General features: G+C 40.1%; 1 protein-coding gene across 1 annotated transcript in view; it reads left to right on the top strand.

Moving 5' to 3' along the window:
• The first annotated feature begins 2,259 nt into the window (after positions 1-2,259).
• DPP10 (dipeptidyl peptidase like 10) overlaps positions 2,260-18,293 on the top strand; it is a 1,473,102-nt gene continuing 1,457,068 nt past the window's right edge. Inside the window, exon 1 of the mRNA XM_069224346.1 lies at positions 2,260-2,768. Coding sequence (XP_069080447.1) covers positions 2,709-2,768 — 60 coding nt within the window. The 5' untranslated portion in view covers positions 2,260-2,708. The remainder of the gene's footprint in view (positions 2,769-18,293) is intronic.

Raw genomic sequence — 18,293 nt, 5'->3', positions numbered from 1 at the left:
TACATACCAATTTAATAATCAGCTATCACTCCTATAAAGTGTATTTGTGCCTGCATAGCTCACTGTTGCTTTTTGTCTAGGGTCAAGCTAATGAAATCTTGCAGACTTACAAAACTTATGCCTGGACTTACAAGAAAACCAAGTAAAGATGCTAAATTTGTGAAAGTCCAGTCTTTGTGTCTTGTTCGATGTCATTGTGTCTACGAGGTTGGGAAACCACAAAGCTAAGCACTTTGCAACTTCATGAAGTTTTTTATAACTTTGGAGTCTTTGCAAATGTGAAATTGACAAATTGAAAAAAGGGAGCAACAAAATGGGCCCTGCATGACACTGAGAATGTTCTCATTGGCACTCAGGACAGCAAGCTACCTATTGCCTACCTATCAATCCGAAGGTGAGGCATGCTTACCCGCTGCTGAAAGCTCTAAGACTTTTCATCCAAAAAGGTGAATGGGACGTAGTAGATGCCAAGCAGTTGCTACTGTGTTGTATTGCTGCCACGCAGGAATAAGGGTATTCCTGAATGATAGGTGGAAAATAATTTCCCTGGATCTAGATGGCCCATTGGATTTCTGACTGAGGGAAATAGGGTCTGGTGACACAAACCTCTCCTCTGCGTATGTGATATTTCTCAACTTTGCCAGATTTTATAGATTGGGCCCACCTCTGATTCGGTGCAAGATCTGTTTCAGTCACAGAGAAAAATGTCCCTACGAGAGACAGAATTGGGCATACAACGTTTGCTCTATAGCCCCTTCACACCACCTTCTCCACTTTGTGATGTGAACATATTTCTAAACAATCAATTTGGGGCTACTTATAGTGTTTTGGACATTTTCATGCAGAGTTGCCATGTAATATAAAGTTACTGGCAAAATATAAATCCCTGCCCTGCTTCCCTCTTCCTCTCTCTCTTTCCATTCATCCTCTCCCTCCTCCTCACATCTCGCTTTCTTTGCTTACATCCCTGCTGTGTCTGCTGTCATAAACCCTGGGGATCTGGAGTGAGTGACACAGCCTTCAGCGGCTGTCCTCTCTGGAGATGCCCAGAAGGATAAAAGGCCAATCCGGCCTGGCAATCACAAATTGTTTTCTAATGAGAAAGCCAAGGTAACTATAACTAGACCCGCCACTGACTGTGTAATACTTGTAATCCAGGTAGCCATGAGTTTTAGCTGGTTCCAGTGTTCCAGTGGACTAATACATCCACTACAGGAATCCTTGCTTGAACTCAAAGTCGCACATTCAAACCTTACGGGTGTACTCTGCCTTTCATCCTTCGAGGTTGATAAAATGAGTGCCATTGAATTGGACAAAGTTAAACATCGCTTTTTAACTTGCAATAAACAATAAGGGGTTTGTGTGCACATAAACGTGAAAGCATGAGGGTTACTAAAAGCCAACAGATTAAACAATAACGTGTTGGATATTATGTATTTTTAAATATTTTATGATTTTTAGTCGATTGTGAATTGAAACACATCATTCAAGTGAAATATCGGTGCTGTGAAAGCTCTCTTCTTTTGTTATGGATAACAGATATACTTTGTGACTAAGGGCCTAATTACGACCTTGGCAGAGGGGATTACTCCGTCCCAAACGTGAGGGATATCTACCCCCCTAGGCTATAATGGAAATTGTAATAAGGCGAGTGGGATATCAGTCACATTTGGGATGGAGTAATCCCCTTCGCCAAACTCGTAACTAGCCCCTATGTCTGTAGGTCGCTGTGTTTTTTAAAGTTTGTTTGTGAATGTGTGTTTTGTGCGTGGGTGTGGGAGAACTCTCTTTTACCCAAAAGCACTGGGGAAATGGTGTCTATTTTTATAAAAATACGTAGATCAAATGTAATTAAGCCACATATTATTAGCAATGTTGATAAAAACAGGCAGACACAGAATAATAGAAGTATTTTGCAACATGTTATTATAAAATATTTAATTTTTCGATCTAATAGTTAAAAAATATATAACATTTATTTAAACATTTAGAGTAGGAATTCTTAGATAGTTTGTCCTTCAGCGTTAACCCATAACGTTTATTCTTTACCCCATCTGTGTTAGTAACAGGTCAGGTCATTCTATAAGGAGTATTTGGTTGTGGGTGACTGCATTTGTCTGGGGGGGCTGCAGGACTGGTTCCAAATAACACCACATTTGATATCATCAAATGTTTGCCAACACACCCCCGTAATTCAAAGAGTAAGTGGGCTGCTCCAAACAGAGGAAGGAAGGCTAACTTGACACTTGCTGTTGCTCCAGATGTGAAGTCTGGCGTAGAAGGAGGCAGGAGGTGCAGAGTCGCTGCCTTCACCTGCTACTGGGAAATCCTCGTTTGCAATCCTAGCGGCAGCTGGCCGCGTGCCCGCCTGGAGGCTGCAGGATGCCATTCAGATTGCGCGAGAGGAGGGTGGACAAGTGCCGGGTTCAGGTGTTTGGCTTCGGTGTCACACGGACCGTTTAGGAACCTGCCAATCTGAGCGTCGCCTGCTTGGAGCTGCTCCCCGCTGTACCCGGGCTTCAGACTGACAGGGCTAGTGGGACAGCCTCCGACAGCCCGCGGCAACCCGCTTTCTTGCTTTTATCATATTCCGCCGCTTGCTCCTTTACGAATTAGAGAGCGCGAAGAAAGGCTTGTCATGCTATTGATGTCTAATCAGGTCCCTAACGCTGAGGAAGCAGTGAGGAAGTGAGGCAGCGCCGTCCACAATGACAGCCATGAAAGACCAACCGAGCCTGGGTCCTAGGAGTCAGCACCAACAGGAGCAGGTAAATCACACTCAGAGGAAGTCAGTCTGTACATTTTTGGGGAGCGATGCTTGTTTACCCTGCAGCCCGCCCTTCCCCCATCCCCACTGAATGGGCACCAGGCGAACTTGCATGCAGCCTGAAACTCCTGTTCTCCCGTCTGTGTATGCTACGGTGAATGAGCACGGTCCCTGCTTTTTTTCTAATTATATAAAGGGCGTTTGTGCTTGAGAAGGGACAGGAAAAAGGGGTGATAATTCAGAAACGTAGAAATGCATTTGGCCGACAAACTAAGGTGACGCTCATTAATACATTTGCATCTGCTTTCCAATAAAAGAGGTTTCTCTCTGTGCCAAGTGTCAGTCTGTACAGCGAGGAAACTGGGTAATGTATTCGCATCATCTCTAGTGTGTGGCATCTCTGTAGAAAGTGACTGCTGCAAAAAAATGACATCTTTACCCAAAAGAATACTGAATGACCTTACAGAATCCGAGAGATTCCAGGACCCAAGGACATTTTCTTCTAACGGAGAAAACGAAAACGTAGACTTGGTTGTGCAAAGGAATCTCATGTTTTGGACAAGTCTGCTGGCTGTTGATGTTTTGTTTGCGTTTTCGAAGAGTTTACTGTTAGTTGTGATGATGCTATTTCTGCCATATGTTGTGTGAACTGACTCCATACCCTTGCCTCTTTTTGGCATTATATTTCAATTGGCGCTGTGCTGCGTCAGTCTAAGAATCGAGATGTAATTTTATGTCCGTTTTTCAAGGTGGTTGTAAAAAGTGGCTATTCAGGAAACGTCATTCTTACATCAATTAGTAGTGTTGCTCTAAGTAGAGCCTGTCAGCTGTTAGGTCAGTGGATAATTATGGCACTCCAGAGAGGAGCCGAGCGGGACCGCCAGAGATGGTGCTCTCTGCACGCTGTATAAAGCCTTGTAATTCTTGCGTCGTCTCTGACAGGATCAGGTGGCGGTAGGAAGTGAGACCAGGCAGGGAGTAGGCTGATTAAACTGAGCATTCCATGGTTCCATGGAAGTGTTGCTTTCCTATGCCTTTGCATCCCATTTTCAAACACGATTTATGAAAACACTGCAATAATTCTATCTAAAATAAATAGGTGTCTTTTACACATGCTGTTTGAAATTTCTTTATTTTTGAATCATCAGTGGCTCATTTCTCCAGTAAGGTGGTTAGAGGGAAAGTTACCTTAAATGCTATTTTTAATGTTATTTTAAAGCAATACATAACATTGACGCTTCGGCGTATGAAAACCTTTGGTTGTAATTAAATGTTGCATCAGTAATTTTTTAACTGGCAACTACGTGGTATTATAAAGTGGAAATAGCTGCTCGAACTGTTGAAGGATGATTTGATTTGTCACAGTGGAACTTTTAATTATGGTTATACATCCTTCGGACTGAACTGCTGCCTCTGGAATATAGCTAAAGTAGACATGAAATGCATGGACATAATGGTGCCACTGGCCCGTCAATCAGCGGGCGGGTTCTCGAGGCAGGGCCCAGCACAGAAACAGACACAAGGGTGTCGGTTTGAAGTGAGTCAATTGTCCACAACATCAGTGTGTGTTGCCAGCAGAAATACATTATAAGCTCATCATATCATCTGCTCTAATTTGCATACGCTTAGATAGTATTCAAGAATACGATTCCTCTGTGGAAGCCATTAAAAAAAGAAGTACATGAAATTTACGTTACATTTTCAGAGTTGGCGTCTACTCACTCTCTCTCTGTCTCACACACACACGCACACACATTTAAAAAGACACTAGACAGACGCATATTGTCTTAGATCTCCCATATGAGAGTGAGAAAAAGAAACTATGGCAGCTGGCCCAGACCTCCAATCTATTGGCATTAATTTCAAACGTGTGGCCACTTCTCCAGACTTTACCTCCACTCTGAAGATCCACACAAGTAGATGGAAGTGTTGCCACTAAAGATGTGAAGGCCACATTTTCAAGTCTAGTGTAAATAGCCACAAGTGGAAAACAGATTCAGTGCCAGAACACATTGTCTTGCAATTTACTGCATGAGAGCTTACGAGGTTGATCCCCCTAAGAATGTTATGAGACCTTCAGGTCACATGATAGAACTTTACTGTAACCTAAGTTTATCTGTCATTAATACTGACTCCCTCATATTTTGAAGTGAATTGATAAGGGAATAAACACGTATCTCATGCATACTTTAGAAAATAGTATCTATGCATAATATTTTGAAGAATAATTATGTTTTCTACAATGTCATCAACTGAATATTTAGGTTTACCTGTAAATGCTTTGTTTTTGAAGAGTTGTTTGAATTATTGCATTCAGTAATAGTTTTCTTGGATTCCGGTTGATTTCTCCATTATAACGACCATGTGCCTTCCACCCTGTCACCCACAGCATTACATATGAATTTTCGTCCGTTGTAACACTGTGGGTTTAACCTTCCTGTTAACCCACCTTTTTTGTTTATGGGATCTTCTCAGTCTGCACCCTGCTCTCCCTGCACTCAGATTCAACAAGCATTACTTGTATGCTAGACTTTAAATGAACGTTGGACCCCTTGTAACCAGTGTTTAATTTGACCTAGCCCACCAGCACTTATTTTTGAGGGACGCTCACTTATTTTAAATCATGAAACTTTGACCCTGAGCGAAAGACTGAAAAACATAAAAGGGAGAAAGAAGGAGGAAGAGCACAATGGAAAAAACTGTGATAAAGAAAGAAATCAGGGATACAAAGAACTTGAAAGAATGAGATAAAGGGGCAGGAAGTGTCTGGTAGTAGTGGGAAAAGACATTAGGTGGATTCAAGTCTACGAAACCTTAGTATTCAGCACCACTGACATTCAGCATTTCTGTCTGCCTCTGAGCAAAACATTGGGCCGTGGCACTCATACTTTTACGCATTAGGCACTGCTTATACCCTCTGCTTCCATATCTCTTATTATCAATAAACAACCAGCGGCAAGAAGTGTAATGTTGACATCATCTCTCCACACCTTCCAGATACCTGGTTGTCACTTACTTTGAGAATTGCTCAACTCCATACTTTTCATTTACTTTAGTCCAGACAGGCGGTGTTTCTGCAGAGGAAGTCCTGTTTTGATGGACATGATATAGTTGTTAAAGCCCAAAAGCAACGGTGCCCTAAAGCTATGTGTCATGGTGAAATCATTTGACAGAGTTTCAATTGCGCCATAAGTAAAACAGATTATTAACGTGGGGTCTGAGTCATACATTTCCATCAGTAATTGAAGGCATTGTTCACGGATGAAACATAGTATTAAAAATACATCATGTTGGATTTCTGTTACACCTGGGTTATGTGCCCATCAGCAACAGGTAGTATGCTGTTTTGATGAGTGATATTGATCAAATGAGTTTCATGAAAAAATCACTGTCAATTAGCAATTGAATATTCAGTGAAACAAAGGGAATCTCCAATTGTTTGTATATTGCAAAGCATTGTAACACCTTACTATGTATACCATGTTCTCACCTTCAATACATTTTGAATGAACTAAACTATAACGTTGGCATTCGGTCTCTGAATTTCGGCTGTCTTTAAGCTAACTCAATGTTGCCGATGGACAGGGAAGCAAAGTCAAGTGTTTGAAACACTAGTGTTTTAGTGAGGAATTTCAACTCAAATAAAATGCTCTTAAGTAATAAAATGGGTGATCTTATAAAGCTCCAAAGCACTTAGTCCTGATGTTTCCCAATAAAGCGGTTTGTAAAGGGCAAAAGGTCTATGGTATGAAATGTAATGAGTATATGTTTTTTAACCGTCAGTAGTGCTTCACCAATAGATATGACACTTAAATTGATTTTTGACCTCAAAAGATATCAATATCATCTATATTTGTGTTTTGCTCTGGGATATATGTTTATTTATTTATCTATAGAAAGTGAACTCGAGGTATGTTTTTATTGGTCTACTTTTGTGGTTTGCTCAGCCCAAATCAATACATACCAATTGACCTCTCCTTCATGAAAGGGTTTGTACATGAAAGAGAGGTCAGTCAAAAGTGATTAAAGTTAACATATTACTGTGATTTTTTGTAAATAAGTATATAAAACGCATCACTTGTACAGGACGGTATCTAAGATGAAAACAGTTTTGCCTTGCAACTGGTTGTCAGCAGCAGTTCACTCATTTGTGATGAATTAGCGATGACATGGATAGAATGATAGCATCCCTTGATCTGGATAACAAAGCAAATGCTTAGAGGCAAGGCAAGGCAATACTCAAAACGTGCTTACTCAACTAATGATTTTATTTGAGCAGTTGATCAGTATTTTCCAAGGTCTTCATTCGAAGAAGAAAAGAGGACTAAAGAAGTCTGATGATTCTAGCTTCGTTCCCCAAATGTCCTCCTAATGTGCCCGCTAGGTTTGTAAACACTCCACATGAATCAGATAAATATCGTAAATAATGATGACAGGTTTCTGGCACTGCTTTTAGAAATGTGCTAGGAAGCAGGAATCAATCATTACTCTTGGGTATCACCTGATACATTTCTAGTTGTTATATTGACCAATCTATAGGAAATATGTGTTTTGCTATCTCTAGTAACAATAAAGACGGTGCCATATGCCTAATTCACATCTCTAATGTCATAAATCAAAAGCCACACAGTCCAGGCAATGTCCTAATAATGGCACAGTAAGTATAGAAAAAAGAATTGTAACATGGTCAGTGAAGGGATCACCACCCCAGGAACAGAGATGTAACTTGTAGCTTCCTTCTGCAGCCACGAGAACAGAGGGAGTTCCATAAAGGCAACCATGTTTGGCAGAAAGGAGTATTCAACATGGGCAATGAGCATTTCTCACATCCTGTGTGGAGTGGCAGGATGCTGCTGTCTTAAAAGATATCTGTGTGTTGGCACTGCATTGCTATTTATCTGCTTAGCATAACATGTACCATAGACAAACCCCAGCAATCCATTGGCCTGGTTTTCAAGGTGCATTAATATATGTAACATGTTCTTCTAATTGACACTAAGGCCTATTTAAGAAAAAGTGGTGCATAAGAGCTGATGCGCCACTCTTTCTGCGCCACCCCACCGGCACCTAACGACTCCATGGTTGCACCGTATTTATAATACAGCACACCATGGTGGTCACTAGCGCAATAATGTCAAAATGTTTGACGCTATTGTGGTGATTTGCTACGCTAGTGTCAAAAATGTTGGCGCTATTGTACAAAAGTGCAAGGAGGCCCATAGGTTTCCATGATAGCGTAATTTTAACGCCTCCATCGAGAAGGCCTTAAAAATGAAGCCAAAAATGGTGCAGTGAAATCTGTTAAATTATACTGCACCATTTTTGTGGGCCTCCTAGTGCCTGAACATCCCTCTTGCATACATTATGCCAGATGCAGGCATTATGTGGTGCAAGGATTTAATATTGGCGCAATGCCACTTTAGCACTGCCTTAGCGGTAAAAAAATGACACTATGGTGGTGCCAGGGTGGTGCTAGGGGCTCCTAAATATCCCCCTAAATTTAAAATTTTTACCTCTTCTAAGGACTGTACATACTGTGTGTTACTTCTAATAAATTTATTTTACTGAATGTACTTACTGTGGAAAGATGGAAGTCTGAGGCTGTCCAGCAGGGCTTAAAGCTCATGACCTAAGCAATGCATTTGTCAGCTGCAGCTTGCTGAACCATGTGGCCGGCTATACTGATCCCTGTTTATTGTTACCACCATATGTCCTTTCTGTTTAACTACAGAAAAATACCTTCACAGCAAGGTTAAATGACTGTTGAAGTGCGAAAACAAAGGTTTTATGGGATCAATGCGAAAAGAAACCAGTCTACACTTTTTCACAATTTTCTAGATTTTTGCTTAAAGACGTGATCTAATTTGCTTCAGTTTTACACGTTATGTAGACATCGAGCACTCACAAGAAGTTAGTATTCTATCATGGCTGACACAACTCAACACAATAATTTGACAAGAAATTTAATATTTTTTTTATTAAATAAGCATTGAGGCCCCGGTTTATAGGTGGAATGGTACTAGGATAGAATCACATACATTTTTACCATTAACTTGTAGTCATTTTGCACCAGTACAAGGCACTTATGAGTAAAACTCCAGTCTGAGATCAACGTTTCCATTCATAAAAGCACATGTACTTCACCATGCTGTAAAAAGGTGGTATGAGTGGACATGTGGTTAAGGTGGTGGGTGAAGGAAAGGCTGAGGGGAGAAAGGAAAGCAGAAAATATTTTCAGGTAGGGGCAACATTGAGGACCATATTTATACTTTTTGGTGCCACATTTGCACCACTTTTTAACACAAAAGCAGCGCAAACATTCAAAATACAATTGTATTTAGTAAGTTTGTGCCGCTTTTGCGTAAACAAATTAGGCAAATGCAGCGCTGAAAAAGTATAAATATGGGCCTGTATGTTCCCCCACTAGAACAAAAAATAACGGAGAATGAGATTGGCTGCCAAAGTCTTACGCACGTTTTTTACCTGCCAATAATATTGAGCCAGGTTCTACCACACATGGAGAAATCGGGTGTGGAAAACTCAGAATCAGGTGGAGCAGAATTGTATGAGGACGTTCCACTCCACCTGACTCATAATCAGTCCCTTGATGCTCTCAGTAAAAATACTTTTTAACCCCAAGCAGTAAAAAATACATTTCTAACAAGATCATTATGCTGCATGTAATACATTGCAATCCGAACAACTGTGCCCTTTTTTTAACCAAGATGTATGTGGGCATGTAACACGAGAAACGGATTGTACTTGATAACTAGAGGCTGTGCACAATATTACTATCATTACTACAGGGAGTGCAGAATTATTAGGCAAGTTGTATTTTTGAGGATTAATTTTATTATTGAACAACAACCATGTTCTCAATGAACCCAAAAAACTCATTAATATCAAAGCTGAATATTTTTGGAAGTAGTTTTTAGTTTGTTTTTAGTTTTAGCTATGTTAGGGGGATATCTGTGTGTGCAGGTGACTATTACTGTGCATAATTATTAGGCAACTTAACAAAAAAAAATATATACCCATTTCAATTATTTATTATTACCAGTGAAACCAATATAACATCTCAACATTCACAAATATACATTTCTGACATTCAAAAACAAAACAAAAACAAATCAGTGACCAATATAGCCACCTTTCTTTGCAAGGACACTCAAAAGCCTGCCATCCATGGATTCTGTCAGTGTTTTGATCTGTTCACCATCAACATTGCGTGCAGCAGCAACCACAGCCTCCCAGACACTGTTCAGAGAGGTGTACTGTTTTCCCTCCTTGTAAATCTCACATTTGATGATGGACCACAGGTTCTCAATGGGGTTCAGATCAGGTGAACAAGGAGGCCATGTCATTAGATTTCCTTCTTTTATACCCTTTCTTGCCAGCCACGCTGTGGAGTACTTGGACGCGTGTGATGGAGCATTGTCCTGCATGAAAATCATGTTTTTCTTGAAGGATGCAGACTTCTTCCAGTACCACTGCTTGAAGAAGGTGTCTTCCAGGAACTGGCAGTAGGACTGGGAGTTGAGCTTGACTCCATCCTCAACCCGAAAAGGCCCCACAAGCTCATCTTTGATGATACCAGCCCAAACCAGTACTCCACCTCCACCTTGCTGGCCTCTGAGTCGGACTGGAGCTCTCTGCCCTTTACCAATCCAGCCACGGGCCCATCCATCTGGCCCATCAAGACTCACTCTCATTTCATCAGTCCATAAAACCTTAGAAAAATCAGTCTTGAGATATTTCTTGGCCCAGTCTTGACGTTTCAGCTTGTGTGTCTTGTTCAGTGGTGGTCGTCTTTCAGCCTTTCTTACCTTGGCCATGTCTCTGAGTATTGCACACCTTGTGCTTTTGGGAACTCCAGTGATGTTGCAGCTCTGAAATATGGCCAAACTGGTGGCAAGTGGCATCGTGGCAGCTGCACGCTTGACTTTTCTCAGTTCATGGGCAGTTATTTTGCGCCTTGGTTTTTCCACACGCTTCTTGCGACCCTGTTGACTATTTTGAATGAAACGCTTGATTGTTCGATGATCACGCTTCAGAAGCTTTGCAATTTTAAGAGTGCTGCATCCCTCTGCAAGATATCTCACTATTTTTGACTTTTCTGAGCCTGTCAAGTCCTTCTTTTGACCCATTTTGCCAAAGGAAAGGAAGTTGCCTAATAATTATGCACACCTGATATAGGGTGTTGATGTCATTAGACCACACCCCTTCTCATTACAGAGATGCACATCACCTAATATGCTTAATTGGTAGTAGGCTTTCGAGCCTATACAGCTTGGAGTAAGACAACATGCATAAAGAGGATGATGTGGTCAAAATACTCATTTGCCTAATAATTCTGCACTCCCTGTAATTTAAAGTTCGGATCCTTTCCCCTGCCGCTCATTTGTAAATGTCTAAAGATCACAGTGGCCTTCCTCATGTTAATTATTGATTATCCTGTTAAGATGTTGTGCATTCTATCAAGTTTCATGAAACACTTTCCACCACGTGGCAGTGTATTGAGTAGTAGTGCATTTGACAAATTGCATATTATCAAAGGATCAATTAATTGTCGTGCAAAGGATACTTAAGGGGGAAAGGTGTTGAGTAGAGAACATTAGTAGACTTTATTTAAAATTCTCCACGTGCAAGATTTTTCGTCAAAAATAGCAGAGAAATCTTTATGCACTTGGCGATTCTGATTGAAAATGGATTTTATTCCATGTAGATTCCCACTGGCTCGTCATAAATGTGTTTGATACTCCAATCTAGTCAGACATCTATTATCGTATTAGTTGCATGCGAACAATAAAACCCGTCTCATGTGCTATTTTGTTTACACGTATGTTCAGCAAGTCCTATCTATGGACACACATTGTAGTCGATTTCTTCCTGTTTTTCTTATTCCGTATGTTTCAACCTCCAAATAATTCGAATCATGTTAAGATACTACAAGTAATTTTATTTCACAATGTGCCTTGTTATTTTTCGTGTTGACCACATATAAGCTATCAGTGTCATGTTTGACTCTTTGTTATGGTGAAAGAAACCGCTATATGTCAATGAGTCACAATAGAAGGAATTAATCCAGAAATCAAATGTCCTGATAACTTTTCTGAGTTACACGTGGATTTCAGTTGCATTACAGATGGGGCTGGGAAGTTTTGCCCTCTCATTCTATATATGTATTTTAGCGCTGAAGCAACCGGCCCATTCCTGTGTACTAATTTTTAAATGTTTTTACATTACTATACAGGGAATACAGTATTTACTCATTTTATTTAGGAGATCTTTGAATGCAGGTTATAATTCAAGAGGCATAACAATATACTTGATGTTAATGATATTTAAATACCCGTGGACTACCTAAGCCACCCCCAGATATTTTTAGAAATATTTAGGTCTATGGCATCGTTTTCGACTGGATATGGGTTTTTATTTTTATTTTGGACTGCATATATGCATTGTGTGCTAGTTAAGAATGCATTTGAAAAGTACATCTTTAGTTGAAATGTATAAGGATTGCTGAGAAAGTCAATTCATTACTTAAGGAAGCTCGTTAAGCTCTCTTCAGAGGTTCTAAAGGCTGCAACACCTTCAAGGAGGATCTCTCCAGGGACTATTGCCTCTTTCTAGAAAACAGGTACGCTATATGATCTAGTATCAATTGCAAAACGTTTGGAGCTCAGTCAGTCTTCTCAGAATTACTCCCATACTTGGGGAATATTTTAGACTAATAATTTAGACTTGTTTTGCAATTCACAAAATATTCTATGACTGGCAAAGACTTTTTAAGAGAAGATTCTCAGGAGTACTCAGAGGCATAAGTATTTCAGTATGTGGAACTTTAGTTTACAATTTGCATTGAAAACAATTGTACATTAACACAATTTTCCTTCTCAAGTGGGAACATACTTGTCCCTGTTAAAAATATACTTTATAGGAACCACTTTGCCATTCCCAACCTGGAAACACCCTTATGCTTCCCTTTGAGAAACTCTTGCATTTTTAGAATTGCAAACATCCTGTGAAAATAATTTTCCACAAAATATGTTTTTGGCTGTCTGACAATTTTACCACACCACACCACTCACACATAACCATAAACCCTCCATCAATCCTTCAACTGCAATTGTAGAAGAACCCCAGTTCTGTTGTAAATGTTTTATTAGCAATTTCTGCTTTTGAGAGTAAAAATAAATCAGGAAAATGATTTCATCATCACACATATTTGCTACTCCTGATCTGTATGTGTGTTCAAACTATTTTGAAATTGGACTCTTTGAGAATCTCCACAAGGCTTTCCCATAGCTAATAAGGAATCACAGATTATATGGGAAACTGGGACAGACCACTGACCATTCTCCAAGTAATCTGCTTTGCTGTTTACCCTCAGACTTGTATGATAGACCCAAACCAAATGTAAGCACAGATGAGAATAGAGCCCAAAACCTGTTTATTCTAATAAACAAAGTCAACATCAGTGTCAGAACCCCCCAAAATGCAGTCAGTGGAGCCCACCACATGTAAAATACACTAGGAGTTCCTATTCCCTGATTGTTCTGAATCACACACAGTGAAATAAATCACAGCTAATTTCCATCAAGTTAGACTTCTTCTGAAGCTCCTCTCACTTGATTCCTCTGATTTACTCCAAGGAATATGTCCCTGGGTCAATGGTGGAGTAGAGAAAAGCCACTAGAAGTGTAAATCTGTAATAGAGTGAGGGCAACCAACACTTCATAGTACTATTTTTTTTGAGATCCGAAATAAATTAAGTTCCAGAAATCAAATGTTTTCCAATCCCTCAAGAATTTTGAATTATCAATAGTTCCTAACACTTTCTAATAAATCTAGCTCTGCCATTCAGTCAGTCAGTCAGAAAACTTTATTCGGCATAATGCCATAAAAGTGCACATGCATATATATGTAACACCATAAAAAATACAATACTTATTACATAATTATAAAAGCGAATAGCTTCAATCTGATGATTTACAAGGATTATAAAATCACATTATAAAATCACAACATGTCCCTTAGCCCTTCTAAATCGAAAAAATATTAGTTAATATTTATAAAATCATATACATCAATAAAACAGTATTTAACATTGCATTAACAAGTGGTCACATCAACTAATTCATATCGATTTCTAATAGCAATAGCTGATTTGATAAAGCTTAAAATGGAACTACACATATGTTTGGATGAGAGGCTTTGAATACCAATCAAACCTTCTTTGTGAGAAATAGTGTGTAAGTTGCGCAAAGTCGGTAATATAAAAGTTTTCCTAGGAACTGAGTAAAGTGAACAAAATAAAATAAAGTGGCAAGTGCTTTGTTTCCAGATGTTATCACAAGGGCATGGTGGTAATGTTTTTACGCACACACATTTTGTTGGAAACGCCACTCTAAAATTGAATCATGTTGAATCTTAACAATACAAGTAAGGAATATAAGGAGGGAAACGGAAACCAAACAAAATAGGGTTCTAACAAGTTTGAAAATGAAATTTGTACATATAACTCAAATGATGTAAATTTCTCTGCCGCTTCACGCCCTTACTCTAGAGTCTTTGGAAAGGCTAGAAAATGGACCATTTAAGACATTTTATAACATGTAAACATTGTGCCTGTATCTGATCTAATTAGTTGCCTTATATTTTCTAATTCTTGATTGTCTTTTCCTAATGCTTTTATTTTTTTTTATTTTACACTTACGGCAAGAATTCATTTATGCATGCCTGAATACATTTAGATGAGGTTCATCATTTAACCTAAAATATCTTTTTAATTGTGATATACATATATATATATACATATATATATATATATATATATATATGCACACACACACCCATACATACACATACACACACACACACACACACATATATATTTATATATATATATATATATATTTCCTAAACTCTACTGAAGCAAAGTTTTGAGCTATCTCTGTTGCAATAAAATGAAGAGATTGGAAATCTCAAAGTATAAAACAAGGTACTTTATGTTTGAAATGCTATCGCTTGTACTAGCATTGCAATAATATTCACAAGCAAAAACCCTCCTCTACTTTTAATAATGTTAGTGTACCTAAGTCTGACTTGGGCCTGGATTTCTTCTTTGAGGAGACTTCCTGTACCCACCATTCTTTTAAAATAAAAGCATATCAATTACAGTCTGATAAAGGATCTATAATATTTAGAACTTATAACATACCTCTGTAAAATGCTAATAATCACAACACTCTCATATTGTAAGGTCTGTTACATTATTAATAAGAATGATGATCAACAGAAATACATAACAGTACAGTGACGTTCAATATAACTAGTAAAGGATTCATCACACATTGCATCGATTTAATCCAATGGAATAACTAAACTCACTCCCACTGGTGGAAAATAAAACAAATATTCTAGGGAACAAATACAACTATGATTTTTACTAAAGGAAGCTATGCAGCTTATAGATCATTGTTTTTATTTAATTGTAATTACATGTTAATATTTTAATACACCACTGAATTAATTTGTCTTTCTCATTTGTTCCAAACACTTCTTAATGTAATTCAAACATCTGACTTACAGATCACATAGTGGCTGCCGGTAATCTTAGTAGGGAAGGGGGACAGGACACATATGCGCACATACACACTCATTGATACCCATTCATTGACACACACCAACACACACATAAATTTACAACACTCATTACCAAATATTCAAACATACACCCACATACACCAAACATTATTTAAAAAAGAAGAAAAACACACTTCCCTGCAGCTCTGCCTTGGAGGTCCGAGGAGGGTTGGGACTGCTGCCTTCCCTCATTGGTTGAACTTCGTCAGCCAATGAGGGAAGACAGCAGTCCCAACATTGTCACAGAGTGGGATGGGATCAGTGAGACTGCTGATCCCTGCCCACTCTGTGATGAGGTGTCACTCACTGATACTCACCAGGCCTTAAACTGAAGTATTCAGGTTGGGGGCAATGAGTGATGCTACCCAGAGGAGCTATGACATCCTCAGCAAGGTTCAGCCCAGGCAGCCAGGAGCCTGCGCATTTACTGCATGTCTAGCTTTTGGCCGCCTATCCTGAAAATAAAGGGTGTCCGCATGGTGACCTTTGTTCAGCCTGACAGATACTCTTCTTGAGAGGCAAAAGGTGAGGGGGCGTGGCCCCTCAGCCCCTTTGGAGGGGCCAAGGCTGAGATCACACATTGATCTAACACACAGATCTCAGTAGTAGGCACTAGACTGTTACCTACCAGTGATAAAGTCCTAAAAATATATTAAAAATAATCAAAATAATAATATGTTGTAGCAATTTATATAATGTAGAATGACTAACATAGATAAATATTATGAGAAGTGTGTACACTGCCCTTTATATGTCTGTGCTTAATTGGTGTAATTTTCCTTCTGATAATTATCAAAGATTTCAGGAAAATTATGTGAAATTACACGCAATCTTGTATAATGAAAATCTGGCTATTAGCACTATATTTCAGCATGAAATGCATCATTGTGTCCATATTGGACATGAGGATGCATTGTGACGCAAAAAGCAGTATCAAAAACACAAGTGCTGCATATTAAAGCCACTCACTGTCTAGATATTTTCCATTGTTCTGTGCTCCTCTGCTATAATGTTGCAACAAATGCATTATACTTAGATGGCGTTGCATAATTGTGGGAATTTTGCAGAACAAAGGAATGTGAAATTCCAAAAGTTACATGAATTACATGGATTTAAATTAATTTTTGCCATGGGACTAGTACTGCCAGCTAGCATTAGTAAATACTCACGCACACTGTGCCTGGTGACAAATAGAATTGCATTCCAATTTCAGGAAAAAAACCTTTGGCGATGTGATGATCTCTTTTTCTGATGTACTTTAGTTTTTTACGTCATGAACAAATGCATCATTTTCAACATAGGTTGAAATGACAAAGAGAATGTTTTGGTTCTCTCTTCAAGAGACAGCATTGGAAATACATCTTACTTTGAAGGCCGTCAGGTCAACATGGTACATCGAATCATCTATTGAAAGGACAGAAATACAATAAAAATAATGGCAGACGCAACAAAACAAAAAAACTTTCAGACTTTTTCAGAAGATCATCTTCCAGAAGCACTTTTTTAGATGTTCACATGCACATACATATTGTGAACGGTGTCATGGGTTGTGTTCACAAAACATCAGAACATTTTATCACAGGCATATCCCGAGGTGAACCAGCTGGGAAAATACATACATCGCTGCCAACTTTCGTTTGCCAACAAAATGAAAATAAGCAAAAATAAACTTGCTGACTTGGAGATCAAAGTGAGGCAGTAACACCGACAAACCAAAGTAAAAGGCCAAAATGGAAATAAGTGGAAAATCATATTTTAAGTAAGTATAACCCCATAGGAATGAGAACATCGGCATCATGGATAAAAGACAAAAAACGGGTGATACAACATATAGACAGCAGAACAGAAAGACAAGACTGCTATTTGGCACAGACCAAATAAGGCTGTTGCAAAAGACACAGAGGGCCACGTGTACAAAGATCTGGTTTTGCGACTCACAAATTGTTAGTCTAAGCGACTCGCAATTTGCGAGTCGCAAAACCGGATGTACAACAGTGTCAATCAAATCAAATCAAATCATTAACATTTATAAAGCGCGCTACTCACCCGTGCGGGTCTCAAGGCGCTAGGGGGGAAAGGGGGGGTTATCGCTGCTCGAACAGCCAAGTCTTTAGGAGTCTCCGGAAAGCGGAGTGGTCCTGGGTGGTCCTGAGGCTGGTGGGGAGGGAGTTCCAGGTCTTGGCCGCCAGGAAGGAGAAAGATCTCCCACCCGCCGTGGAGCGGCGGGTGCGAGGGACGGCAGCAAGTGCGAGGCCAGCGGAGCGGAGGGGGCGGGTGGGGACGTAGAAGCTGAGGCGTCTGTTGAGGTATTCCGGTCCCTTGTTGTGGAGGGCTTTGTGTGCGTGGGTGAGAAGACGGAAGGTGATCCTTTTGCTGACTGGGAGCCAATGCAGGTGTCTCAGGTGTGCGGAGATGTGGCTGTTGCGGGGTACGTCGAGGATGAGGCGGGCCGAGGCGTTTTGGATGCGTTGCAGGCGGTTTTGGAGTTTGGCGGTGGTCCCGGCGTAGAGGGTGTTGCCGTAGTCCAGGCGACTCGTGACAAGGGCGTGGGTCACGTTTTTTCTGGTGTCGGCGGGGATCCAGCGGAAGATCTTGCGGAGCATGCGGAGAGTGAGGAAGCAGGCGGAGGACACGGCGTTGACTTGCTTGGTCATGGTGAGAAGAGGGTCCAAGATGAAGCCGAGGTTGCGGGCGTGGTCTGCGGGGGTCGGTGCGGTGCCGAGGGCCGTGGGCCACCAGGAGTCGTCCCAGGCGGACGGGGTGTTGCCGAGGATGAGGACTTCCGTTTTTTCAGAGTTCAGCTTTAGGCGGCTGAGCCTCATCCAATCTGCGACGTCCTTCATACCCTCTTGTAGGTTGGTCTTGGCGCTGGCGGGGT

Source organism: Pleurodeles waltl, chromosome 3_1 (assembly GCF_031143425.1).
Source record: "Pleurodeles waltl isolate 20211129_DDA chromosome 3_1, aPleWal1.hap1.20221129, whole genome shotgun sequence".
Lineage (NCBI taxonomy): Eukaryota > Metazoa > Chordata > Amphibia > Caudata > Salamandridae > Pleurodeles > Pleurodeles waltl.
The sequence above is the reverse complement of the archived record's forward strand: the minus strand, read 5'-3'. Positions and strand labels throughout refer to the sequence as shown.